This window comes from Panthera pardus, unplaced genomic scaffold (assembly GCF_024362965.1).
Source record: "Panthera pardus isolate Hobbes unplaced genomic scaffold, ASM2436296v1 HiC_scaffold_5, whole genome shotgun sequence".
Classification (NCBI taxonomy): domain Eukaryota; kingdom Metazoa; phylum Chordata; class Mammalia; order Carnivora; family Felidae; genus Panthera; species Panthera pardus.
Genome location: NW_026526980.1, coordinates 8,145,972 through 8,172,967, shown reverse-complemented (window position 1 = coordinate 8,172,967; position 26,996 = coordinate 8,145,972). Strand labels below are relative to the sequence as shown.

Below are 26,996 nucleotides of genomic sequence, written 5' to 3'. Positions count from 1 at the left end.
CAGGCTTTAAGATTTAGAGAATTTCAAACTTCTTTAAAAAAAAAAAAAACTGTGATTAGGGGTGCCTGGGTGGCTCAGTCGGTTGAGTGTCTGACTTCAGCTCAGGCCATGATCTCACGGCCTGTGGGTTCAAGCCCTATATCGGGCTCTGTGCTGACAGCTCGGAACCTGGAGCCTGTTTCGGATTCTGGGTCTCCCTCTCTCTCTGCCCTTCCCCTGCTCATTCTCTCTCTCTCTCCCTCCCTCTCTCTCTGTCTCTCTCTCAGAAATAAACATTAAAAAAAATTTTCTTTTTAATCTGTGATTAGGGACACCTGGGTGGCTCAGTGGGTTAAGCGTCTGACTTTGGCTCTGGTCATGATCTCATCATTCGTGAGTTTGAGCCCAGCGACGGGCTCGCTGCTTCCAGCATAGAGCCTGCCTCGGATCCTCTGTCCCCCACTCTCTCTGTCCCTCCCCTGCTCATGCTCTCTCTCTCTCTCAAAACTAAATAAATATTTTTTAAAACTGTGATTAAAAATGGAGGGTGGACCCGATATTTCTCTTGAAAATACAAAATCAGGTAATAACACTTGGCACAGGGGAAGAAGAAAGTTTTAGTATTTTTCCTCACGTTGTTGAATGTGGTCGACTTTTTTGTTTGCTCACTTCCAGACTTGAAAGTGAGTGACAGGGGCGCCTGGGTGGCTCAGTCGGTTAAGCCTCCGACTTCAGCTCAGGTCACGATCTCACGGTCCGTGAGTTCGAGCCCCGCGTCGGGCTCTGGGCTGATGGCTCAGAGCCTGGAGCCTGCTTCCGATTCTGTGTCTCCCTCTCTCTCTGACCCTCCCCCGTTCATGCTCTGTCTCTCTCTGTCTCAAAAATAAATAAACGTTAAAAAAAAATTTTTTTTTAAAAATAATAAAAAAAAAAAAAAAAAAAAAGAAAGTGAGTGACACCTCATATGTGGCTGCCCAAAGGGAACAGAAAAGATCCATGGGGTCCCTGTGGCTTCTGGTCTGTGACCCCATATCCCCAAAACATGAGTGAGTTTACTAGCCACAGAAAAGCCTTTCTGGATTGAGTGTCAGAGAGCCAGAAACAGAAAGCCACAAGTTATCGCAGCATTCTGGAAGGAGATTTCAACAAAGGTCAGAAAAGGACATTAATATTCATTCTTTTAATCAGACAGCTTCTGCCCCACTGACCAGATCTGCGGGCTGAGTTCGTGGCTTCTTCTCATCTCCCTCCCTTCTTAAAATAAAATGTTTACCTTGGAATAATTTCAGATTTGCAGAAAAGTTGCCATCATAGTGCAGGGGGTTCCCGTGTTCCCTTCACCCAATTTCCCCCAAGGTTCACATCTTCTAGAACGATGGTGCATTTGTCAAAATGAAGCATTAACAGTGGTACGATACTATTCATTAAACCACAGGCTTGATTCGAATTTACTAGTTTTCCCATTAATGTTCTTTTTTTCTGTTACAGGCCCAGCCCAGCCTCCCACACTGCCTTTGCGTCTCTCCTTGGTAAGTAAGAGCCACCCCGTCTGCATCAGGACACCCGGCCTCAGCTCCCTTTTCTCATTAGAGTGTGTTAGAAACTAGACGGCAGCCCCGACACGGAATCACTCATGCCAAGCCCCACATTGCCAAACGAAGACTTAATTACAGTTCTGGCTCTCCCAGAAATGGAACCTTAAACCAGTCAGTCAGGAATTGCCTGGTCAGATGAGTTACCTCACCTGCCTGATAAACCCGTGCCGTCCCCTGAAAGATAGTAAGCAGCTGGCCGTAACCAACCCGCTTTTTTGCCTAGTACAGCTTCCCTCTTCCTGCTCCCTCTGGCTACAAAGTCTCTTGCCCTGTACCGCTCTTCAGAGCTCCCTTCTACCTACCAGATTGGTTGTTGCCCAATTCATGAACCGTTGACGAAAGCCAGTAAGATCTTTAAAATTTACTCAGTTGAGGGGCACCTGGGTGGCTCAGTGGCTTAAGCGTCCAACTGTTGGTTTCGGCTCAGGTCATGATCTCAAGGTTTGTGAGTTCAAGACCTGTACCAGGCTCCCTGCTGATGGTGCAGAGCCTGCTTGGGATTCTCTCTCTCCCTCTCTCTCTCTCTCTCTCTCAAAATAAATAAACTTTGAAAAAAAACAATGTTTAAAATTTATTCAGTTGAATTTTGTTTTTCAACAAGAGTCTTCTCACATTGGACACATTCATTTATTTTTTTATTCATTCAGCAGATATATTTTTTTAATGTTTCTTTACTTTTGAGAGAGAGACACAGAGCATGAGCAGAGGAGGGGCAGAGAAAGAGGGAGACACAGAATCCGAAGCAGGCTCCAGGATCCAAGCTGTCAGCACAGAGCCTGATGCGGGGCTCGAACTCACGGGAACCGTGAGATCATGACCTAGGCCAAAGTCGGATGCTTAACCGACTGAGCCACCCAGGTGCCCCTCATATAGCAGATATTAATTGAGCACTTGCCGAGTGCAGGGCAAATAAAACAGGTGTGATCCCTTCTGTAACAGAATTAAGGGGAAACAGTAACCACGTGATAGGAAGAAAACTGTGGCAAGATGAAAGAGCTCCGAGCCTGCAGGAGGAGACCGCGGAAGGCCTTTTGCCGCGAATTTCTAGTTGAGACCTAAAAGCGTGAGAAGGAGGAGTTTGCCAGGTGAGAAAGGGGAGAATCCAAGCAAAGGCACCCAGGAGAACGGGCTCCCCTCCCCGGCAACTGAGAGCAAAGCAAGGAACTGGAAGGGGGGGGATCCAGGTGAGGACAGAATGCAAGACAGACAGGACACCCTGCTCCGAAATGAACATGGATCAGAACAAACGAGTCGGCTGCGTATCAGGGGCTGTGTCCCCCCAGCGCTTGGCTTGTGCAGGTACCGCGGGTTGGCCTGAGCCGTTGTGTGTCATTGTCTCCCCTCCTAAAAAGCGAGCTTCTTGAACGAAGCAACTCTGCCTCACTCGCCTCGGTCTCCTTCCCCCTCCCGGTGCCCAGCAAGCCGTGTGCACAAAAAGAACCAAAACGTGTGTTTACTGGATCAAGTTAGACTTTCTGTTACATCCCATTCCCGTTACTGTTGGTTCAGAGTATACGTGTTCCGTCTAATTTGTCAAGCGTTATTTTCTCTTAAGCTGCCACTTCTCCACCTGCTCTGGGCTGCATGCAGCTCTTTAAGACTTCCTTCGTCCAGACACTAGAAAGGAAAAGAACCCTCTGTTCTGTCCCTAGGCAAGGGGGGGGGGTGTCCCCTAAAACAGTGGAAGTGCATGAGAAAAGGGACCAGATTCCGACATGTGATTTGTCTCTCGGCGAGAAGCGTGATTCAGAGGAGGAGGAGAAGGACGGGTAGGGGGGCGAAAAGGGGAAGGAGAGGAAGGACAAAGGGACATCTGGATAAGGATGTGCTCAGCGGTTATCTGAGGGTGGTGGGATTATTTTAAGTGACGGTTGGGTTGCATCCTTTGATCATCTCCAGTATTTTTTAATTAAAAAGATCATGACTCAACCATGCCTACGTGATGAAGCTCCCATAAAGAGGGAGACACATCTGCAAACTCACCACCCTTCCCCCCCGCCCCCCATACCTTGCCCTACGCATTTCTTCCATCTGGCCGTTCCTGAGTTACGTATCCCTTTCTAATCAACTGGTGATCTAGTTTTAAAAACGTATGCGCATTTATCCTCTTACCTGCAGAATAAAGAAGCTGGTTATTTTTATGGGAGAGGGGAAAAACAATCTCACCCCTTCGTGGGGCACCTGCAGGGGGACTGAGGGATTTTGCTCTGTAGGAACCTGCCGTCCTTTCTCTGGTCACGCACCTCTACTGCATTGCCTTGAGAGAGAACACCTCACTCGTCGAATGCTGTCTGCTGGGGCTGGCCTTCGCGATGCCCCACCCTCCCTCGCCCCGGGTTGGGTTCCGATCCAGCTGGACCGACAGACATGTTCCAGGCTTTGACCTCAGCTTGGTTTCCCCCAACCCCCGTTCGGCCGCTGTTTGCTCACAGAGCTTGTCCCGTGACTGGGGAGGGCCCACTGCCTGAGAGTGGTTGTGAAGGTCAGTAGTGGGAGGAGGCACTGGGATGTGGGGAAGTTCATGGGGTCCGGCACCTAGGGAGTTTTCACACACAGGAGGCAGGATTGTTTTCAAGCAACAGGATGGACTCTGGTTAACTCAGAGGTTTTTGTCTCTGTCCTCTGCTTGGGTATTTGAATCTTGAGCACTGTGGCTCAGGGATGAAAACGGGGAAGGGGGTGCTGATTCAGCTCGAATTTTCTACCACCTGGATTTTTATTTACTTACTTATTACTTACCTGGAGCTTTATAGGTGTCGGGGGCAGGGGGGGCTCTCCTTTTTAAGGCCTGCCCAGAAAAAGTGTGCCAACCCCTGTCCTAAACACTAGAGGGAGATTAAAATAGAGTTTAGGCTTTGTCCCTGCTCTAAAGGAGCTTATGATCGACTGCGCGAGGCAGTCCCCATATCACTAAACCAGATCCAGGACCCAGGATGGAAAGTGTAACAGGAGGTCAGAAATGGAAGAAATTCTTCATGGGAGGTGAGCTAGAACGAGTGGTGGCTTCTGGAGCCTTGAACCTTTGGCAATGCCTATATTTCTCTGTAGGTGGGGCTTGGAGACAATAATCTGGTTGGGAACTTGGAGCTACGTTTGCACTGTCCTTTGCATAAGGGGCAGGGGTCAGCTGTGCATATCACATAAAAGGAGTGAAGGATGCGGGGGGCGGGTGGGGAGGTGTCAATGAACCTGCCACCAAGGAAAGGTAGGATCAAGCTTAAGCAGAGAAGAGAGGGTGGCATGTCACAAAGAAAGGGGGAACAATGACGTCGACAGCAATAATAACAGCAGTTACTATGATCAAGCCCTTCTCATGTGCTGGGCACTGTGTCCAGTGCCCCACAGGTACTATCTTCATTGAATGTTCTCCGTAATTGTTATCAGGTAGGTACATGTTATCCCCGTTTCACAGAAGAGGATGTGAAGGAGACCGATACCCAGATCAGAGGTGCATTGTAGAGCACAGAGGGAAATGAGTCTATGGAGAGGGAGAGAAGGTGTGGATTATGGAAAGTGGGGAAGACCAGGCAGAGGGTATTATACTTCAATTAAAAAATGAAGACAACCAACAAAATACGATAGAGAAATTTGTAGTTGGAGTCAGTATCAATGGGACATTTTGGGGAAAGGGAGAGATAAGCCAAAAAGACAGTGATGAAAATTCTGGTCAACAGCACAGCCGGCAGAAGCAAGGGCAAGAGACCAGCTCCGAGGCAGGTCTCACACACCTTTGAAATTCACAACGTGCCTTGGCCTAGTAAGGACCCCTACCATCAACAAGTGTGCGTCACTAAATTTCACCCAGCAATTTCCAAACATATCGACCCGAGTCCTCCCTTTTTCTTAGAAAACCCATTAACAGCTGCTATGTCTCCGCTTAGAAAAAGCTGCCTTTGAGAAAAGGCTTACGGTCATACGAGAGATCACGTTATTGGACACTGAGCATCCAGATGGCTGATTTTATAAATGCGGCAAAAAGGCAAATGGCTCCATGCATTTCTATCTTTAAATCCTGCCTCCGATATGCCTCTGTGCGGAGTCTCCAGATCTTTATACACCAAACAGCCGCGTATGTCAACCTAGTAAGTAATCGAACACCAAGGGGTTTAGACTCGCTCGCCAACTTCAAGCTGCTTTGCTTTATTTTTAGATAATAGAAATGGCAGCTGAGTAAATACTGTAAATCTAGATACCTGATTCCAACCGCACAGAGGCCAAAGTAATTTCTCTCTCAAGGCCATTTTTAGAAGCTTGTTAGCGTCTTGCCCAGTCTCCCTACCTCCTCAGGAGGTGCAGCAACGTTCTTCAGTTGCTTAGGAATCAAATACATCGATACAATTCAGCTAACACGTACTGAATTCCTAGTGGGTGCCGATTCCTGTGTTTAACAGCCTCTTCTTTGAAAGGAAGATCTGTTAACCAGGCAGCGTTGGTAGATATCAACCCCAGGATGTATGGTAATGATTCTGATCTTAAATATGAGAGAGAGAGAGAGAGAGAGAGTCATTTTAGTTTGCAGAGCAGCTAAGTGACAACTACAAGATTTACCCGCCGCTCAGCTTCAATCAAGCTGAACATCTGGATGTTTATTACATCTTGACAGCATCGAGAGAGAAACCTCTGGATAATTAATAGACTGGGTTCTCACTCATTCTTCAGTCCCCCTCGGACTCCACGTTTTCAAGTACAGACTTTCACTAGACCAGGTTTCATTTGAAATCATTTTCTGCTCTGAAGGATGATTTCCCTGTCGCTCTTGAAAACTCGTAGCTTTCTTTGTGCTGGAAAAACTGGTTAATTCAATTCCTGGAGTCTCATCGCTACCTCTTCAGGAGAGCGTGTAGGTCATTTTGGGGGGAAAAAGTATTTCCATGGAAGATTATGCCTCTAGAGGTCACCTCTCCAGGTTACCTGATTCTAGTCTTTCCTTGTCTTTGAGCTGTCTTACAACTCTGTGAGAGTGGTATAATGAGGCAAAAATAATTCTTGTGCACAAGGAAATCCATGCCCAGCTGGTAGAGATCCCACTGACTTCTCTCTCCTTGAGGGAAAACTCAGTTTTACTTTCATTTACCCCTTCATTTCAATATCCCTGCTCCACAAATCAGAATATTCTTCAGATTCTGTGGAATCGGTTATAACATCGAGTTGGTGCCCTCACTGAGCAGAATACAAATCTTTAACATGTGTTTATTTGTATATCATCGGGAGAGTCATGATTTTACCTTTTCCTGAAAAGCATCTTTTAACCTTAACCGTAACAGAGAAAGATACATCAACGTTTTTCCATATTCCCTCAAATATGCCTTGTCTCTTGCCTCCCACCCCATTAGAACCACGAGTGAATTTCTCCTGCACCAGAACAGCCATGTTGTCATAGAGTAGCAAGCTGAGAAACACATCAGCCAGTGGGCAATTATCTTTTCTAAACACAGTTTACTGTGTTGCAGAAAGGGAGTTACGTTAATGGTGAGGCCGGGCTACCTAACACAGGTTATGCATCTCTCTAGCCGGGCCAAATGTTTGAATACGACTGCTAATCATAATAGCAATAGTATCTTTTGCATTCAGAATAGATGCCACATCTAGGGCAACAGGACTCATGGGTTGAGTTGTTTCCCCAAGAGCAACAACAGATTTACAATTTAGGATTTAATCATTTATTTTGCTGAGAGTTTTCAGGTGGTGGCCATCAGGGTCCAACAGAGGAAGTCCTTTATTAGGAAGGGAAGTCTTATTTACTGACCTCCTTTCGGATATACAGGACAAATGGGTCCAAGTAGTACTTTGGCATCTGCCCAGCTTGAGCACCTGGAAAAATCACCATCCCTCTGGGGTAGGGGCTTCTAGTCCATTAAAAAGGGAGGTGGGGAAATGGGTTAACTGTATTAAAAGGTACGGGGGCGGGGGGGGGGTGCGGTTCTAATGTGCAGCCAGAGTTGAGAATCACACAGAACTAGACTATCTCCAGAAATAACAATTTTTATCCTGTGCCCTATACAAGCAGTAGAATCAATTGAACATAAACATAGGCAGACGTAAACACACACGGTCTTTCTTAAAAGGAGGAGGAGACACCTGAATCATCAGGAATATTTGATTTCCTAGTAGACTTTTTTTTTAGTTTTTGTTTATTTATTTATTTAGAGAGAGAGGGAGAGAGAGCAAGCGTGGGCAAGGGAGGGGCAGAGAAGGAAGAGAGAGAGAATCCCAAGCAGGCTCCATGCTGTCAGGGCAGAGCCCAACACAGGGCTCGAACTCACAAACTGTGAGATCATGACCTGAGCCTAAACCAAGAGTCGGATGCTTAACCAGCTGAGCCACCCACGCACCTGTTAGTATACTTCTATATACTAAGAAATTCATCAAGAACCTTAAAAGAACTAAGCATTCTGTGTCCTCCCTCACCCAGCTAAAAGAAGTGCTCATGTCAGCTCACAAGAATGGAGATGTCATCTGCCACCCAGCGCACTCCATTTTCTTGGTCCCTTTCATTACTGTCTATGCACCCTTTGAGGTGCTAACAAAGAAAAAATGGTCAGTCCCTGGACACAGTTTTCAGGAGAAAACTTGGAGCCAACGTTCTCCGGACTGACATAAATCCCCCTCGTTCTGGTAGCAGAGTCAAGGGCTGTTGTTGGAAGGAGTATGTCTATTTATCCACCTGAAACATTTTCTTTGTTATAAGTGAAAGTGACAATTTCTTCTTCACTTCAGGTTGTGGTAAACAGAAGTCTTCCCAGGCATGAATGCCTTGAGGAAAATCAAATCCATTCTGCATGGGGAGATTTCTTTATGCTTCAGGGAGTTCATAATCGGGTTTCTCTTGGCTTAATCTTCATATCCAAGACGGTGCCTATCGACAATGCTTTGTGTGTGTGAATAGACAGCTGTGAGACATCTGGAGAAAAAGAGGGCAGAAACCTAGGGACCAAGGGCAGAAACCTAGGGACCAAGGGCAGAGATGGCATAGAAAAACTCCAGACTCCCCCACATCACAAAACTAGAGTACCTGTATCAAAAAAGAATTAGGCCTGATCAGTGCTTCTCAGCTGGGGACAAGTTTGCCCCTCTACTGAACATTTGACAATATCTGGAGATATCTATGGTTGTCACAACTGGGCAGGAGTAAGGGGGTGGTGGTGGTACCATTGGCACCTGGTGGGCAGAGGCCAGAAATGTTACCATCCTACAATGCACAGGCCAGCCCCCACAGGTCAGCGTGATCCAGCCCCGATGTCAATGTCAACAGGCTAAGGTTGAGAAATCGTGGACAAATGGACTCCACAAATTTCCTTCCAGCCCTAAGACATCAGGATGCTAAAACATCACGCTCAATCCCAAATAAGAAGTCTATTGCTATGGACTTAATTGTCCCCCCAAATTCCAATGCGGAAGCCTTAACCCTCGGTGTGACTGTCTTTGGAAGTAGGGCCTATAAGGAGGCAGTTAGGTGTGATGAGGTCATAAGGATGGGGCCCTGAGCAGAGAGGATTAGTGTCCTTGTTAGAAGAGACATCAGAGCACCCCCCCCCCCCGCTTTCTACCTATGCACTTGCACAAAGAAGCGGTCACGTGAGCACAGAGAAAAAAGGTGGCCTCCTGCAAGCCGAGAGAAGAAGCCTCGGAATGAACCCTACCTCACCAGCACCTTGATCTTGGACTCTGCAGGTTCCAGAGCTGCGACACATAAATGCGTGTTGTTTAAGCCATCCTGGCTATGGTATTTTGTTATGACTGCCTGAGCAGACTAAGGCAGCTGTTTATAGTAATCCCATCGCTAACCTGTCCTCACGCAACCACTCTGTGCTACTCGCTGTGCTAAGCCCTTGACACACCTACTCACGCTTACTCCTCGACACGCCCTCGTGAGGTGGCAATTATTACTATTCTCCCTACAGAAGAGTCAGTGAAGACCCAGAGAGGTCACACAACTAGACCAAGATCAACCGGTTGGTAAGAGAGAGGGATGGGCTCTGAACCCAAAAAGCCCGACCCCTAGTTAGGAATCCCTACATTTCATGACCACAAGATACCACATTCCCAGACGCTCCTTCTCCGCACTTGAAATTATAAACTTGAAGGGAAGGCAGGATGAAGAAAAGGGCCAGCACAGAGACAAACTGCCACAGAGTGGGGAAGCCACAAGTCCCTGTACCTTCTTCAAAAAACCAAATGCAGAATTACCCCCTGGTTTGACAATATCACTCCTACGTACATACCCCAAAGACAAACAAGCAAATACTGCTCATAAATGTTGACAGCAGCGTGATTCATAATAGCCAAAAGGTGGAAACAACCCAACTGTCCATCAAGTGATGAGTGAATAAACAAAATGTGGTATATTCATAAATGGAATATTATTTAGCCATGAAAAGGAATAAAGCATTGACATCTGCTACAAAGTGGATGAGCCTTAAGAACACTCCACTTGTGTAGGTGGCTCACTCGCTTAAAAGCGTCCAACTTCAGCTCAGGTCATGATGTCACAGTTCATGACACACATCGGGCTCTGTGCTGACAGCTCAGAGCCTGGAGTCTGCTTCGGATTCTGTGTCTCCTCTCTCTGACCCTGCCCTACTCCTTCTCTGTCTCTCAAGAAGAAAATGAACCTTAAAAAAATTTTTTTTAAACACTACACTCAGGGCACCTGCGGGCTCAGTCGGTTAAGCGTCTGACTTCGCCTCAGGTCATGATCTTGAGGTTCAAGAGTTCGAGCCCCGCACTGGGCTCTCTGTTGTCAGAGCAGAGCCTGCTTCGGATCCTCCATGCCCCCCTCTCTGCCCCTCCCCCACTTGCTCTCTCTCAAACATAAATAAACATTTAAAAAAAAATCACTACGCTCAGTGAAAGAAGCCAGGTTCCATATAGTAGAAAACACCCAGAATAGGTAAATCTGTAGAGACAAAAAGTAGTTGCCAGGGACTAGGGGAAGGGGTGCGTGGGAAGGGACTGTTGAATGGGTACTGGGTTTCTTGCAAGTGCATAGAGGTGATGCTTGCCCAAGACTGAATGTACTAAATGCCACTGACTTGTCTGTTCCAAATGGTGAAGGGTTAATTTTATGGTATGTGAGTTCTACCTCAGTTAAGAAAAGACAAGAAGAGAAGAGAAGAGAGAAAAGAAAAGAAAAGAAGAGAAAAGAAAAAAGAAACAAGAAAAAAGAAAAAAGAAAAGAAAAGAAAAATCTCAATAGAGAAGGAAGACACATAAAGCTAACCTAGTCCTGGCTAAGCATTTGGGAAATCATAAAACCCTGCTCTAAGGTAAAGCTGATCCCTAAGAAAGCAGACCTCTTAGCTCTTGGAACCCAGCCCGGCTGCCCTGGGCCCAGGGCTGAACCGCTCTTTACAGATGGCGTTTGCACCAGATTTAACCACCAGGATGTGCTCCGGGGACGCCTTGCCTATGTCTATTTAAACAGGATGAAGACAGATGGATCCTGCGGTGGGCGGCAGGTCTCCAGCATTAACACAGCACTGCAAACACCTAGGGGGCAAAATGGTCTCACCTGCTGTGCTGGGCACAGAAGAACCAAATAGAACCAAAGCAGGAATAACTTTTGTTCCTTGTCAGAATGATGGCCACCTTTTAAGAGCTACCTGCTAAAAGCATTTCGCCCCCAGAGTGGGGCCTGGACAAATGTCTAGTTTTCAGCTGTCTTCATTCCTTCCAGGGCTAAGGATGGTGCTATAGATTGAATGTTTACGTTCCCCCTCCCCCAAATCCAATATTAAAAAGCTAACCCTCAGGGCGCTTGCAGCCTGGTGCAGGGCTCGAACTCATGAACTGTGAGACCATGACCTGAGCTGAAATTCAGAGTTGGATCCTTAACCAACTCAGCCACCCAGGTGTCCCAAGTTTCTGTATTTTAAAAGCCACCCAGGTAGGGGCGCCTGGGTGGCTCAGTCGGTTGAGCATCTGACTCTTGATTTCGGCTCAGGTCGTGATCCCAGGGTGGTGGGATTGCTCAGCATGGAACCCGTTTAAGCTTCTTTCTCTGTCTCTGTCTCTGTCTCTGTCTCTCTCGCTCTCTCTTCCTCTGCTCCTCTCCCCCTCTACATGCTCTCTCTAAAATAAAATAAAATAAAATAAAATAAAATAAAATAAAATAAGAGTTATAAAAACTGCCCAGTTTAGGCTGGGTGGCTTGGTCAGTTAGCGTCCGACTTCGGCTCAGGTCATGATCTCACGGTCCGTGAGTTCGAGCCCCGCATCGGGCTCTGTGCTGACAGCTCAGAGCCTGGAGCCTGTTTCAGATTCTGTGTCTCCCTCTCTCTCTGCTCCTCACCTGTTCATGCTCTGTCTCTCTCTGTCTCAAAAATAAATAAACGTTAAAAAAAAATAAAAAAAAAACTTCCCAGTTTATGGTCTTTGTTATAGCAACCTGAGCAGACTAAACACAGGAAGAAAAACATGAGTTAAGGAAATACTGGTATGTCTCTTCCTCTGGTGATTATTGTGTCTTTCCCAAATTTCTCTCTGAGACCAGGATTATGGGGAGTGAGTGGTTTCACTTCTCAGCCCTGGAGACCACCAGGGGAAACTGGGAAGCACAAAGAGAGAAGATCTAAAGGAACATGGTCCACACTGCAATGACCCAGATTCTTAAAATAAGGCTCCACAAACCATTGCAGATGTCTTTCCTTTCTAAAAAAAATATGAAATGCCAATGGAATTTAACATATTTGGAAATTTACAAATAATTGTAGAGGGAAAGGCATGAACTTTTTAACCAGTCTAGATTCAAATCCCTTCTCTATGGACTAATGGGGCAAGATTTCCATCCCTCTGCTACACACACACACACACACACACACACACACACACACGCACAGTGCTTCATCTTACAGGGTTGTAGTGAGGGTTGAATCAGATAAAACTCTATCTCCTCAATCCTGAGGACATTTCTCCCCAACCTTTTTTTTCTTAAGTGTATTTATCTTGGGCAGGGGCCGGGGCCGGGGGGGGGGGGGGGGGGAGACAACAAATGGGGGAGGGGCAGAGGGCGAGAGAGAATCCCAAGCAGGCTCCTTACGGCCAGCATGGAGCCTGATGCGGGGCTCCATCTCACAAACCGCGAGATCATGACCTGAGCTGAAATCAAGTCGGACACTCAACCAACTGAGACACCCAGACACCCCTCTCCCCAGCATTTTAACGTTCCTGAAGTTAGCATGCCTCTTCCCCCATCCCACAAATATATACCTTAACACAAATATCTAAGTACGATAATATTATCGGAGGACTTTTTTCGAGTGAAGAATTCTTTTTTCTTTGTTCCTCGGCTGTCCACTGTCACCTCCTCGTCCTTCCCTCACATCAGCCCTGTCCCCAATCCCTTCGCCCAGGTGGCCTATGGCAGCAACTTACTCTCCATCCTCCCACGTTGTTCTCCTACTAATAAGATCGCATGCATGCACACGGGGATGCTACGTATTCTGTGTGCTAGAGAGAGAGACAGAGACGGAGACAGAATTTTGTTTTCCCAAAATTAGATCCGCTCACAGACCTCTTCCTGGATCGCATTTTCCTCCCTCAACCTACCCCTGAAGACAACAATTCTTGCTCTACGTTTTGTCTTTTTGAAAGGCTCCAGCACATCTCACACTGGATGAACAATAATTCATGCAACTGCCCTTCTAGTGATGGGCTTTGTTTTTGTGTCCAGTGTCATTTTTTTATTTTTTATTTTTTTTATTTTTTTTTGCACATAGGTCTTTGTATGCTGGTGTTTTTATTTCTGTCGGATGGAGTCCCAGGAGTCTAGGACTAGACCGCTAGGTCAAAGCATAGGAGCATTTTAAAGTTTAATATCCGGAAAGGCTGGAACACGCAACAGTTCTACCAGCAGCGTCTAAGACGGCTCTGTTCTCTGCACAAAATTAACGTGGCCATGTTTCTGTTGTTCCGGAAAGGCGTGAGGGACTATGAATAGTGTGCCCCCACCTCTGTGGATCCTAACAGTCAAGGAGATACGGCTTAAGTATAAAGTACCTAGCAAGCCTGCACCCATCGTGGCCTTGTCCGCCAGTAACCTTATCTACTCCTGCTATTTTGTATCCGATCCGAAATTCTTGCCTCTTTCCCTCAAAGCAGGAAAGCACGGCTAATCTAACTGCAGTATCAGGAACAAATGGTCTCAAGCGGGAGACGGACAGGCAATTCAGACCAAGACTCCAGCTCGCTTGATTCTTTAGTCTGACGATTTTGAAGGTTATTAAATCATTTGCACCTCGGTCTTTGTGGATTAACAGCCACCTAGTTCGGCAACTATTGATTGAATGAGAGGCTTCTCGGTGCTGGCCAGTTTGGCAGATGCCAGGTGTTCAGCACCGAGCAGCAAATATGACACCCAGGGTTTCTGTGGTCGTTGTTCTCGGAGACAGAATCATCGCACTGCACTCGGATTTGCCCAGAAAATGTGGTTTGACCCTATTAGGAGTCGTCTTCTCAAGGGCTTTCAAAAATACACATATAGCAAAACAACTTAATTCATTTCTGGGCAACATTGAGCTCAGAGGGCATTGGGTCAGCACATTGAGCTGAATCCTGTTTCTGAAGAACTTAAAGGACATTATCTCTTGGTCCTTTGGTTTGGCATCATGGGACACAGGGACTGCTCCCAGTAGACCCCCTTTTTTCAGCTTGGTTGCAGTATAATTGACTGATAACATTGTAAGACCTTTAAATTTTGTTTTAGGCTTATTTATTTTTGAGAGAGACAGAGCACGAACAGAGGAGGGGCAGAGAGACACACACAATCTGAAGCAGGCTCCACACTGAGTTATCAGCGCAGAGCCCGACATAGGGCTCGAACCCACAAGCTGTGAGATCATGACCTGAGTTGACGTCGGATGCTCAACAGACTGAGCCACCCAGGCGCCCCTGTAAGATCTTTAAAGTATACATCGTGACGATTTGTCACAGGGATACCTGTGGAAGGACTCCTACTACCTAGTAATTAACACATCCATCACCTCACGTATTTATCTTGTACGTGTGAGAAAATGTTAGTTCTCCTCTCTTAGAAATGTTCAATGATAGGATACAGTATTATCAACTGTAGTCACCACATTTTACATCAGATCCTCAGAACTTGCTCATCTTATAACTCGCTAGTTTGTACCCTTTCTACTAACATCTATTTCCATCATCCTCCAGCCCCTGAGCAACCACGTCCCTGGTCTCATAGGAACGTTTCTATGAGCTTGACTTTTTATTCTTTTTCTTTTTTTTTTTTTTTTTTTTAGATTCCACATATAAGTGATATCATGCAACATCGTCTGATTTCTTTTACTTATCACCATGCCCTCAAGGACCATCATGTTGTCACAAATGGAAAATGGCAGGATTTCTTCCTTTCTCCTGGTTAAATAACATTGCTCGCTCGCTCTCTCTCTCTCTCTCTCTCTATATATATATATATATACTCTTTATCCATTCATCCATTGGTGGACCTGTAGGTTGTCTCCATATCTTGGCTATTGTGAATAATGCTGCAGTGAACATGGCGGGGCTGATCTCTTCAACATCCTGTCTTCATTCCCTTCGGGTCTATACCCAGAAGTGGGGTTGCTGGATCATATGGTAGCTGCATTTTTGCTAGTAGACCTTAAATCCCTTTTAAAGGCAGGGACCGTAAACATCTTACTCAAAGCGCTACCATTTTCTCAAGAGCTTAGCACAATAGTTGGCATATAAAGAGGCCAAAAGTAAATACGTACTGAATGGATGAGGGAATCGATGGATAGATGGACAAATGGGTGAATGAAAGATCTCCCTGTTTGGGAATTTCAAATGAACAGAATAATTAGCGTCACACATTTTCCAGTTTGGATGTTATGGAATCTAGACCTACTTCTTACCATTTGTAATGCAATCATTCGTTGGTCATTCAAATACAAATGCCCCTAGAAACCCTGCTCTAGTGCAGACAGCCTGGACTGTTCGGTCCTTGTTCAGTCCCTCCTGGCTGTATCCTTCCCTGGGGTGAGTCCTTCGCCTGTTTACCCACACCCAAAGGAGCAGGACGGTTCCAGCTCTTGGCTGTTTCTTGTAAAGAGTAAATGGAAAAAAAAACAGGAAAAATATAGATTAGAAAGTGCTGTACACACGTCGGGGGTCACTATTCTCCCCATACCCACAATCCCCGGACCTCTTGAAGCCCTACTCCAAGTGAGAATGGGCAGGACTGATTACAATATATTTAATTCCTACGACCCCAGGCTAACCATACTGCTGTTCCCTGCTTGTCACATGGCCTGCCCTTACAAGACCCCCCCCTCCTCATCCCCCTCTGTAATCAACTGCTGCTGTCTCCTCCCTTCAGCGTATCTGCCTGGCCCCTTCCTCCACACCCACTGCCACTGCTTTACATCCCAGCTCGTGTGACCTCATGATCAGATGATTCCAGAACCCTCCTGGTTGGTCTTCTTACCCCCGCGGTCCTTGCCCTGCCATGGTACAACCACTGCCAGACAAGTCTTCCTAAACTGCTACTTTCTTTACCTCTATCCCTTGCCCTGCTTCAGACACCTGTCATGTTTCATCCGGCCACGTCTAGTGACCCTGCTCAACCAACCTCACGCCTCATGACTCCTCTGACTCAGCCAAGGTCACGCATGCCTCCAGCAGCCGCCACACGCTTTGTCGCCCCCATTCCTTTCCAAGGCTGGTCCACCCACTGTGGCTTCCCTCTTTCTCCCCGGTTGTCTAAATATACCCAGTCATGGCTCACTTTATGTCCTGTTCTATCAACACCATCTCTCCATTTACCGTGTGCTCTGTGCCAAGGGCTTTCACATATTTTCTCTTTGGATCTTCTCCATTACCCTATGAGGCGGGTCCTATTATGATCTCCATTAAATAGATGACAAGACTGAACTTCAGAGAGGTTAAGTAAGCGGCCCAGAGTCTCACAGCTAAGGAGGCCTAAAGCCAGGACTCAAATGGAGGCAAAGCCTCCACTCCCAAACAGCACACTACTCTGCCCCTAAAGTGTCCAGGTTTTTCCAGATCACCCAAAGGAGGCCTTTGTCTGGGAAAAGCTACACTTCTTCCTCGCCACAGAAACGCTCTTCCTGCTGAATTTCCAGGAATGCATTCTGTAGTCACCACATTCGCTCCCCTTTCACCCTGAATGCCCTGGGAAGTAGTGAGATGTAGTCCTCGAGTGTCCAAGGGACAAGTGTGTAATGGAAAAGGAAATTAATCAGCCGGAGAACAGAATCAATACTAAGAAACATGAAGATGTACTAGAAACACTAATGGACCTTATCTGCCTGTATTAATGGCAGCCCCAACCAATCCTAGGAAGGCAGTAGGACAGAGTCACGATGCTTGGGTTCAAGTTCCAGCTCTGACACCCATTAGCAGAGTGACACTGGGCAAGTCGCTTAACCTCTCTGAGCCTCGGTTTCCTCATCTGTAAAAAGCCAAAAATATCTCCATGTACCTCACATCCTGGGGTGTTTCTTGCAGCCGGCACACGGGAAGTGCCCAGGGCATGGTATTTGTTACAATCATTCCCTTCTACTTCCCTTAGAAAAATTCTTTCTTTTCTCCTTTAATGGTCCCTGTATATAGAGGCATTGTAATTAAAAAATAATTTTTAGCAAGTCTGACTCTAATTCATTCAAACAAACGTATTCTAGGAGTCTGGTCCTTAGCCGCCCCATTTGGACCCTGCGGGAAAGTTTTGTCTCAATGGGGAGTTGAGCCTTCTACATCGAGCCTTCTATGGACTTATCCCTGGATTGCCGAGGGCACTCACTTCCTGCTCTGCTCTGGTCTCCCTCAGGCGTTCAGAGCCTAGCAAGCATTACTAATACAGTTCCTAGGTCACAGGTGCTGTCTCATGTCTGTGTCTCTTCACAGGGGCTGTTCCCTCTGCCTGGAATGCTGTTCCTCTGAATCAATGATGAGATACTGTTCATCTTTTCAGGCTACTTCAAGACCCACTGTTGGGGCGCCTGGGTGGCTCAGTCGGTTGGGCGTCCGACTTCGGCTCAGGTTGTGATCTCACGGTTTGTGGGTTCGAGCCCCGCGTCAGGCTCTCTGCTGTCAATGCAGAGCCCATTTTGGATCTTCTGTCTCCCTCTCTTTCTGCCCCTCCCCCGCTCTCTCGCTGTCACAAAAATAAATAAACATTTTTTTTTTTAATTTATAAAAAGAAAAAAAAAGAACCACTTTTACTCTGAGACCCCAGAACCATCCCTCGGTGCTACCACTTAAACTTAGTATATGTTTTGTGCTGTTATATGAATATACCTGTATATTAAATATACCTCTTTTAATTTTGCTTTTTAAAACCAATTTAATAACACAATTTTTATTGGGGCAAAACACATATAAAATATGCTATCTTATCCATTTCAAAGCGTATTTCAAAGTGTACAGATGCGCGGTATTAAGTACACTCCCATTTGTCAGAGGAGGAAACTAAGGTCTAGGGAAGGTAGGCGACGTGTCAAAGATCACAAGGCAAGAAGTAGCAGAGGGAGGCCCGGAACACAGGCAGCCAGAGAGCTCTTTAAGGGTGGGGTCTGTATATGCCAACTAATTTGGATGTAAATTAAGAAAAATAAAATTAAAAAAAAAATAAGGGTGGGGTCTGGGTCTTTGTCCTCTCCGTACCTCTGAAGGTAGCACACAGTAGGGGCTCAAGCCTGTGAGGAAGTGACCAGTGCAGGAGTGAAGGCACCACATGGTCAGCACCCCTGGGGGCTTTGGGAGCGCTGACCTGAGTGGCTAGGCCAAAGAGCCTCTGCCTGTGCTGGTCTCCAACCCGCAGGCTCATCCAGGTAGCAGATGATTCACATCAGTGAACCAGGCAGACCCTGAACCCTAGGATGCAAGAGCCAAGGGGAAAGAAAAAGGTGGGGGGAGGGAGGGTCCCTAGTGCATGGACCCTGCCCCTTGGGATTTCCACCTCCCTGTCTGGGGCCGGGAGCTCACCTGAAATGCCCTTCTCTCCTCTTGTCACCAACGGAAACCCTGCTTAGCCTTCAGGCCCAGGGCTAGCACCCCTTGCTGTCGCTCTGGGGTCCCCCAGGAAGAGCTGACCTCTTCTTCCTCTTGTTTCCCCGCTGTCCCTTCGGAGCGTTTGTTTCGTTTTACTGGCATTACAAATCATGCTGTTCCTTACATCTGTGTCTCCACACTCCCCAAATCTGTAAGCTTCTTAAGGGTGGGGGCATCTAACACCGTGCTAGGGATAACAGACACTGGCGAGGACCATTTACAGTCACGGAGGGCTCAAATCAGGCTCCAGCCCAGCCACATACCAGCTTTGTGACCTTTGGCAAGTTTCTTAACTCCCGAAGCCTTGATGTCCCCATCTGTAAAAGGGGAATAAGAATCCAGCTGACTGGGTGCCTGGATGGCTCAGTGGGTTAAGCCTCCGACGTCGGCTCAGGTCATGATCTCACGGTTTGTGGGTTCGAGCCCTGCGTTGGGCTCTGTGCTGACAGCTTGGAGTCTAGAGCCTGCTTCGGATTGTATCTCCCTCTCTCTCTGCCCCTCCCCCACTCACACTGTGTGTGTGTGTGTGTGTGTGTGTGTGTGTGTGTGTGTGTGTGTGTGTAAAAAATAAGTAAACACTTAAAAAAATTAAAAAAAAAAAAAAAAGAATCCAGCTGACTTAATAGAGTTATTGCAAGAATTGAATAAGCCCAAGTTGACAGCTAGAACTCATTAACTACTATTATTATTAATAAGTCTTTAATAACGAATCAGACCAAGAACAGGCACAAATAGTTTTTCCTTCAGTTAACACCTAAGAAGGAAATGCAGGGGCGCCTGGGTGGCTCAGTCGGTTGAGCGTCCGACTTCGGCTCAGGTCACGATCTCGCGGTCCGTGAGTTTGAGCCCCACGTCGGGCTCTGGGCTGATGGCTCAGAGCCTGGAGCCTGCTTCCGATTCTGTGTCTCCCTCTCTCTCTGCCCCTCCCCTGTTCATGCTCTGTCTCTCTCTGTCTCAAAAATAAATAAACATTAAAAAAAAATTAAAAAAAAAAAAAAGAAGGAAATGCAAAAATGAAACAATGGTATGAACAAACAAGAAACATAAATAACTAGGTTTGTTCTAAGCACACACTAGATACTAGGACGTTCGTAATCTCCCGCGTTCCTGGCAACAGTTCCCACGGCAAGTTACACAGTCCGCTGCCCATCCAGCATATCCGAGACTGTCGCATCTCCTAAACCTTAACCAGCAGCGTGGACCCCCAGAAGACATCCCAAGCTGCCCCTACCCCTTGTCATACCTTTCACACTCAAGGAAATTCCTACCACTGATACATGGGATTGATTAGGAAAGACTCAGGACTACAGCAAAGGACAATTGCATTGACGCCCCTCACCTGCCCCCTGTCGTCTTATTCTCCATCCAGGAGCTGATGTGACCTTCGAAAATCAAAACCCAGCTCATGTTAGCTTCCTGCTTAACACTCTGCCCCAGTTCTCCTGCAATGGGAATAAATTCTGTACTTTTTTTTTTTTTTGTAACCACAATCTACAAGACACTAACTACCCAGTGTGGCTCCTCTCTGATCCATCTCCATTCTCTTCCCTGACGCTCTGAGTGCCAGCCTTCCTGGCCGTCTGTCTCTTCCTCTAATGTAGGAAGGTCCTTTGCATTTGATCAATGACATTTACAAATATATCTCTTTCATAGAGAAGCATTTCCTGACCATGAGATGGAAAAATCCCTCCCCTATTAATTTGCGTGACACTTACCATTTGAACTACAATATTTGTTTGCCTAGGCATTATCTGACTCCTTCACTTCCCTGAATAGAAGCTCCCTGTGGTCAGGAACCTTGTCTGTCTTGTTCGATGCTGTATCCGTAGCCCCTAGAACACCTCCTGGCACTCACAAAACACTCAATACCTATTTATTGAATGAATAAATGGTTGGGGGGGGGGGGGTAGGGAGCAGATTACAGTCATTTTTCACTTTTATATCTCAGATGAATTTGAATTTTTTATAAAGTGCACATACTATTCTGTAATTAGAAATAACGCCAGAACAAAATAAAATGGGAGATAATGAAATTAGCATATTTAATCAGACAGATGAAAGGAACACAAACCGTTCCCAAAAATTGATTATGTGGATTGCTGGCAATCCATATTATTTCAGTCGCCACACTGTTTATGAAACCAGAGACATTGGCCAGTGTAACGATCTACTTGCTAGCCAGACTAGCAAGACTTTTATTAAACAATCGTCACCTCCTCTGGTGATTGAGTTTTCCACTTTATTCCAATCCCCTACCCTCAGCACTTTTATTTCTACCTCTGTGCTTCTGGCAATGCTGTTACCTCTCAGGGCATTTCCTCCCATCCTGTGCCACCCTCCCCCCCAACCCCACATTTCCCCTGTCCAAAATCTCCATCACCCTTTATGGTACATTGAAATCTATCAAGAAATGGCTACAACCACGGCCGACTGTGCTTTTTAAAAAAGCTCCATGCTTTTTCAAAAGTCACCTTGTCTTTGTGTCTCCTTCAATTAATTACAGTTGGTGGAAAGCAATATTTTTATACATCTAACCACAATGAAATGTCACTATCCATTTTCCAACTGAGTAAAAAGAAAAAAAAAACACACAAAGAAAACAATACCTCACTGCTAATGGAAAAATGCTGTCTAAGGTGGATAGGGGCAATTGCTTGGAATCCTTCTGGAAGGAAAAAACGCCAGGTGGTTTTCGAGGGTTCGAAAGTCATTCCCTCCTGCATTCCCATGAGGAGGAAGCTGGTAGATACACAACTCTCTGCAATTTACAAAGCAACGGACCCAAGAAAGAACTGACTGGTAAGCTTGGAATAATTTTCTCCAATGCTATCGGGCGCCATCCGCTCATGTCCTGTTATGACGACCATTCAGCACTGACTGAGCGCTTACAGGGTGCCAGGCTCTGTGCTAAATGCATTATATACACTATCTCGTTTAATCCTCCTGACAGCCCCAAGTGGTCATTATAATTATTATCCCGTTGGGGGAGGTTATGGAGAGGACATGACCACCATTTGACCCAAGAGCCCGCCCGGGAGCAAGTGGAGACTCCTCACCCCCCTCCCTTGTCCTTGAAATGTACAAGTATTCCCCCAGCCGGAGCCACTCCAAGGACACAGCTACGGAGACCATCTGGAAGTATACGTGACTGAACCCTGTTCTGGCCTCTATAAAAACTTTTAATATTCTGGCAAGCAGGTACAGAGGTCTACTCCTCTCACAGCCACCTATACATTTTCTTGTTTATTGCACCTGCCACCTACCCATCGGGAACGGTCCCTTTCTTGTGTCTCCGTGTATGGGGGGCCAGTTTCAAATTTCACCCGGCGAAGCTCTCAAGATCTCGAACCAACCTATCTCCATTTTACAGATGAGGTAACTGACACACAGAGAGGTTCAACAATTTCCCAGGGTGTCAAAGCAACAAAGTGTTAGAGCTGGTTTGGAGCCATTTAACCTGATTTCAAAACTCTCATTCTTTGCTACTAAACTATACACATCTTCCACCTAAAAACAATAATTAAAATAGGGTTCCTGGGTAGCTCAGTCGGTTAAGCCTCCTACTCTTGATTTCGGGTCAGGTCATGATCTCCTGGTTCGTGAGACTGAGCCCCACATCGGGCTCTGGGCTGAGCGTGGAGCCTGCTTGGAACTCACTCTCTCACTCTCTCTCTCTCTCTCTCTCTCTCTCTCTGCCCCTCCCCTGCTCGTACTCTCTCTGTGTCTCAAAATAAATAAATAAACATTATTAAACAAGTTAAAGATAGTTAATACCACCTACACTGAAAATGACAGGTTCTGCAATCCTTTCTTCCTTTTTCCAACGCAGGGCTTGAGCTCATAACCCCAAGATGGAGAGTCGCATGCTCTACCAACTGAGCCAGCCAGGCACCCCAAGCTCAGCTCCTTTTTATTTTTTAATGTTTATTTATTTTTGAGAGAGAGAGAGACAGAGTGCAAGCGGGGGAGGGGCTGAGACAGAAAGAGGGAGACATAGAATCCAAAGCAGGCTCCAGGCTCTGAGCTGTCAGCACAGAGCCCAGCGTGGCATTCGAACTCACAAACTGCAAAATCATGACCTGAGTGGGAGTCGGACGCTTAACCGACTGAGCCACCCAAGTGCCCCAAGCTTAGCTTCTTTTTAATGGGCCCTTGTTTCCCCACCAGCATTTCATGCATTACAACTTACGTTGGCTTGGCAATATTTATTCCACAGAATCAATAGCACTAATTTTCACACTTCATTAATAAATAAATGGAGGTCGCAGATGTTATAGTTATGAATCCATAGATCCCAGGGAAGTTGAGAGGGAGTTAAAAAAAAAAAAGCTACTTGGATCAAAAAAGGCCAGGGTACAGACAAGAGTTCAGAGGTCAAAACTCTTTAAAGGTAACGATCCCAGATTTAAGAATCAAAATGGGGACCCTGGATCAGTGTCTTAAGAAGATTTCAAGTTTGGATAGGTAGGGCGGGAGGAAGCAGATTTGGGGATCCAGGGAAAAGGAGATGAGATACTGTGGTTTGTATGTGAATAGGAAGCAAAAGTCAGAGTCTTTGATGGCTTGGAACACAGGAGATGAGAAAGCCTTTCTGCCCAGCTGTTAACAGTTTGCAGCCTAAGATTCAGAAGGATAAAAATTTCAGGAGCTAACATGCTATCAATTGGGGATTCAGTGCAATTTTTCTGTACATTTGAAAACTGTCCCAGTAAAACAGTGAGAAAATAAAGAGCTGTAAGAGAATTATTAGGCAACTGACCGACGCGGCAGTTTGAGTTCTGAGTGCTGCTGTGTGGAGTTCCTTGCAAAGAATGAAAGCAGGAGCTTTCTACAGATGCAGTAATAAAATAATCGGAGCAACCAACATGTATTGAGCACTTACCTTGAGCGCTACATACATCTTCTTGAGTATTCACAGTTCAGCTATAAAGTAGGTATTATTATCATCTCCATTGCAGAGAACAGAGGCAGAGTAAGGCTTAGTAAGGCTGCCTAAACTCACATAGCCAAGCAGGGGCAGAGCCAGCATTCAAACACAGGGCTTATTTGAATACAGCTTCTACTCTGCAAGGACCCGGCATTCTTTCAAGGCCACTGAGAGCTCCAGAGACCAACAGGGTGGCCACATATTCGTAAAATCACTGTATATGTTCTGGGACTCTCTCAACAGATGTAGAAATCTTCCCAAAACTGGGAAAGCAATAAACCCTCATGTGAAAAGCAGAAAGGGGCTCTGGGGTCTGACAAAGCTGGGTTCAGATCCTGGCTCTGAAGTCTAAATGTCACAGCACCTCGCAAGCCCCAGTTTTTCCATCTATGGAAGGGAAGTTATAATAGTCACCTCAGGAGGATGTTGGGGGATTGAATGAGACGGTGCCTTTAAAGTTCTTGCATGGCAATCTATCAATAAAAGGCAGCCATTGTGGGAATTATCCTGAGCTTGTGGGAAGCAGAGACCCTCAGCCTTGGTGTCATGCCAAAGCACCAAAGCCAAAGGGTTTTCAAAGCCCGAAACAGGAGGAAGGACCCAGATTTTAAAAGGAGCAAGAAAAGGAAAGAGGTTGGGACACTATGGGTTCCAGGTGCAGCAAGACATTTGACTGTGATTTCAACTTGAACCCTTGAGAACCAGAATACAGTTGAGCCATTCTAGGAAGATTTTCTGAATTTGTAATGACAGGTATGGTGAAAGGGCACACACACACACACACACACACACACACGTGCATGCACACACACACATGATCTTCTACCCGGTCAAAAAAAAAAAAAAAAAAAAGAGCACATTCACAATACTTGGTCCAACACAGCTGAGCAGGGTTACCCAGAGCCAAAGCAGGAAGCTGAGGGTCCTTGAGAAGGGTGAGAAGCCCTTCCCTGCCCGGCAGGAGGCACCATGCTGGGCAAGCAAAGCAAGGGCAGGGGCACCGGGAAGAGCCCCGGGTTTGCAGGGAGGGCTGGTGACCCTGGAGCCCTTGCGGCTGCCTGTATACTTTGAACGCACGAGTTTCAACCACTGCGTCCTATTAATTAAAAACAAAACACCCTTCGCTTGTTTGTAGACGTTGTTGACACCAAAACACCGTGGGGAGACTCAGCAAATAATATCGGCCCGTTTCAGAAGCGCCTTCTAGGATTGTACCCACACCAAAGACTGAATGAGTCAAGGGGGAAATGGGAAAGGTGTGCACAGGGTTAACCTTCCCCTAACCCTTTCCCTCCCACCCGCGACCCAGGACAAGGCGGGGGAATAAACGCTGGGAATTTCAGCTGTGCCCTGAACCTCGCGCCGGGGGGAGAAACACGGCAGAAACCCAGCGGACACTCCCCCCTCTCCAGGGACGTGGGCGCTTTCCAGGTTGGTCCAACGGCTACCAGCGTCCTGGCGCATCCTGGGCGGGGAACCGACTCTCCTCTCTCGGCTGCGGATAAGACCCTACTTTCCAAGACCAGCTGCGAGCTAACGGATCCGGGACTACCGAGTCCGCCCCAGGCTCCCGGCTTGCTGCCTCGCGATTTCCCGAGCCTCCCGGCGAAGCCCCAGCCGGAGGGTCCCCCTTTTGTTCGCGGGAGAGCGCGTCGCTGCGCCGCGCTGCGCATCCCACCGCCCCCCGCCCCCCGCGCCGAAAGCCCCGCTGCGGGGGCGCTCCCCTTGGTCCGCTCCCTGCCCTCCCCGCGCTCCCGCGACCCCCAGCGCCGGCGCACGGCTCCCCAACTGTGCCCCCCTTCCAGCCGAGTACTCACTTCTCCCCAGTCCCTCCGCGGTCCACGCCGTCTGCTCCACCGCCCCATAGCGCCTCAGAGGCTTCTCGGTTTCCAGATGGGTGGACAAAGATTGCTTTAACTCCATCGCTGATCCCCGCGGGCAGGTCGACGGGTCCCCCTTTACTCCATCCCCGCCGCGGGCTGCAGGGAGGGAGGCGGCTCCAGCCAGCAGCGTTTTAAGGGGCCGGGCGCTCGTGACGCTGCTCCATCTCTTCCGCCGCCAGGGCCGGGGAGCGCGGACTGGTACCCAGAAGGCGGAGGGATGCAGGACGCATGCGCAATGGGGGTGGGAGGGGGGGGGCTTGGGGGCTGGGTAGGGAGAAAAGGGGGCAGATGATAACTCTAAGAAGAACAACAAAAACAACAACTAAAATAGAACCAACTCAAAGGAAGTAAAAACAAGGCCGCTGCCCCAGCTGGAGCCGGTGGTGACGCCTGGCCTGGGCACCGTGCGCAGCTTGTGATCTGTCGTCGGGCTGCTGGATTTTGAGTGGGATTTGTGAGCGCGTCTCTAGCTGTGGGCGATGGATCCATCTTTGTGGGGAGTGTGCAGAATCCTGAGCGTGGACCTGAGCGCATTTTTGTGAGAATCTCTTGTGATTCGCTTCTGCGTGGATAACTTGAATATGAAATGGAACAGTCTTGTTATGAGGGTGCCTGTGTGGACACGGTATGTGTTTGCATGAACTTGAGAGAGACACGAACGTATTTTGGACACAGTTATAACAAAGCTGTTTGGAACAGGGGTCTTTACTTTCCAGAAACTCGGGGGGCGGGGTGGGTATCTTACTAACAAAGCATGGCAGTATTAAAAGTACAAAGTAAAATGACCAGCTAGATTGATAAAAATTAATAACAGTTATTGAACGATGGCTAGGTGGTAAACACTTCCTAACAACTGTAAGAAAAAGATGCTATTTTGTTGGCCTTGTTTTACAGAGGATGAAACTGAGTTGTAAAAAGATTATTTGCCCCAAGTCCCACACTTACCAAGTAGCCTGGTCAGCAATTGAATCCAGACTCAGTGTCTTTATTATACTGGCTCCTTAGATTGATATGGGGTTTTTTGGTTTTTTGTGGGTTTTTTTTTGTTTTTGTTTTTGTTTTTTTTTTTTTTTTTTTTGTATGGTAGGAGTTGGAAAAGGATATAAGGTATTTGTTGTTTGGTGTTGCTTTTAAGATGTCATATGGGGCAACTTTTGGTATCCTCATGGTTTGTGGAAGTGTAGAGTGGCCCAGATGGTTAAGAAAATTATTTGGCCACCTGTAGTAAGTGTCCTTAAAAAGTTACTATCAATAACGAACTTCTAAATAGCCCATGAGAGAAAACGGAAATAACAATGAGAATCATAAAATATTTAGAGCTGAACAACCATGAGAGTACCACATATCAAAACTTGTAAGTTTTGATAGAAGTAATGTATAGCCCTAAATACATGCATTAAAAAATGTAAGACTAAAAGTAAGTGGGTTAGGGGTGCCTTGGGTGGTTCAGTTGGTTAGTGTCTAACTCTTGGTTTCAGCTCAGGTCATGATCTCACAGTTCATGAGTTCGAGCCCCACGTTGGGCTCTGTGCTGACAGCAAGGAGCCTGCTTGGGATTTTCTCTCTCCCTCTCTCTCTGCCCCTCCC

General features: G+C 46.9%; 1 protein-coding gene across 1 annotated transcript in view; it reads right to left on the bottom strand.

Annotated features, from left to right (window-relative positions):
* BMERB1 (bMERB domain containing 1) overlaps nucleotides 1-25,613 on the bottom strand; it is a 121,334-nt gene extending 95,721 nt beyond the window's left edge. Inside the window, exon 1 of the mRNA XM_019468663.2 lies at nucleotides 25,344-25,613. Within this exon, the coding sequence (XP_019324208.2) occupies nucleotides 25,344-25,449 (106 nt within the window). The 5' untranslated portion in view covers nucleotides 25,450-25,613. The remainder of the gene's footprint in view (nucleotides 1-25,343) is intronic.
* Nucleotides 25,614-26,996: the final 1,383 nt, after the last annotated feature.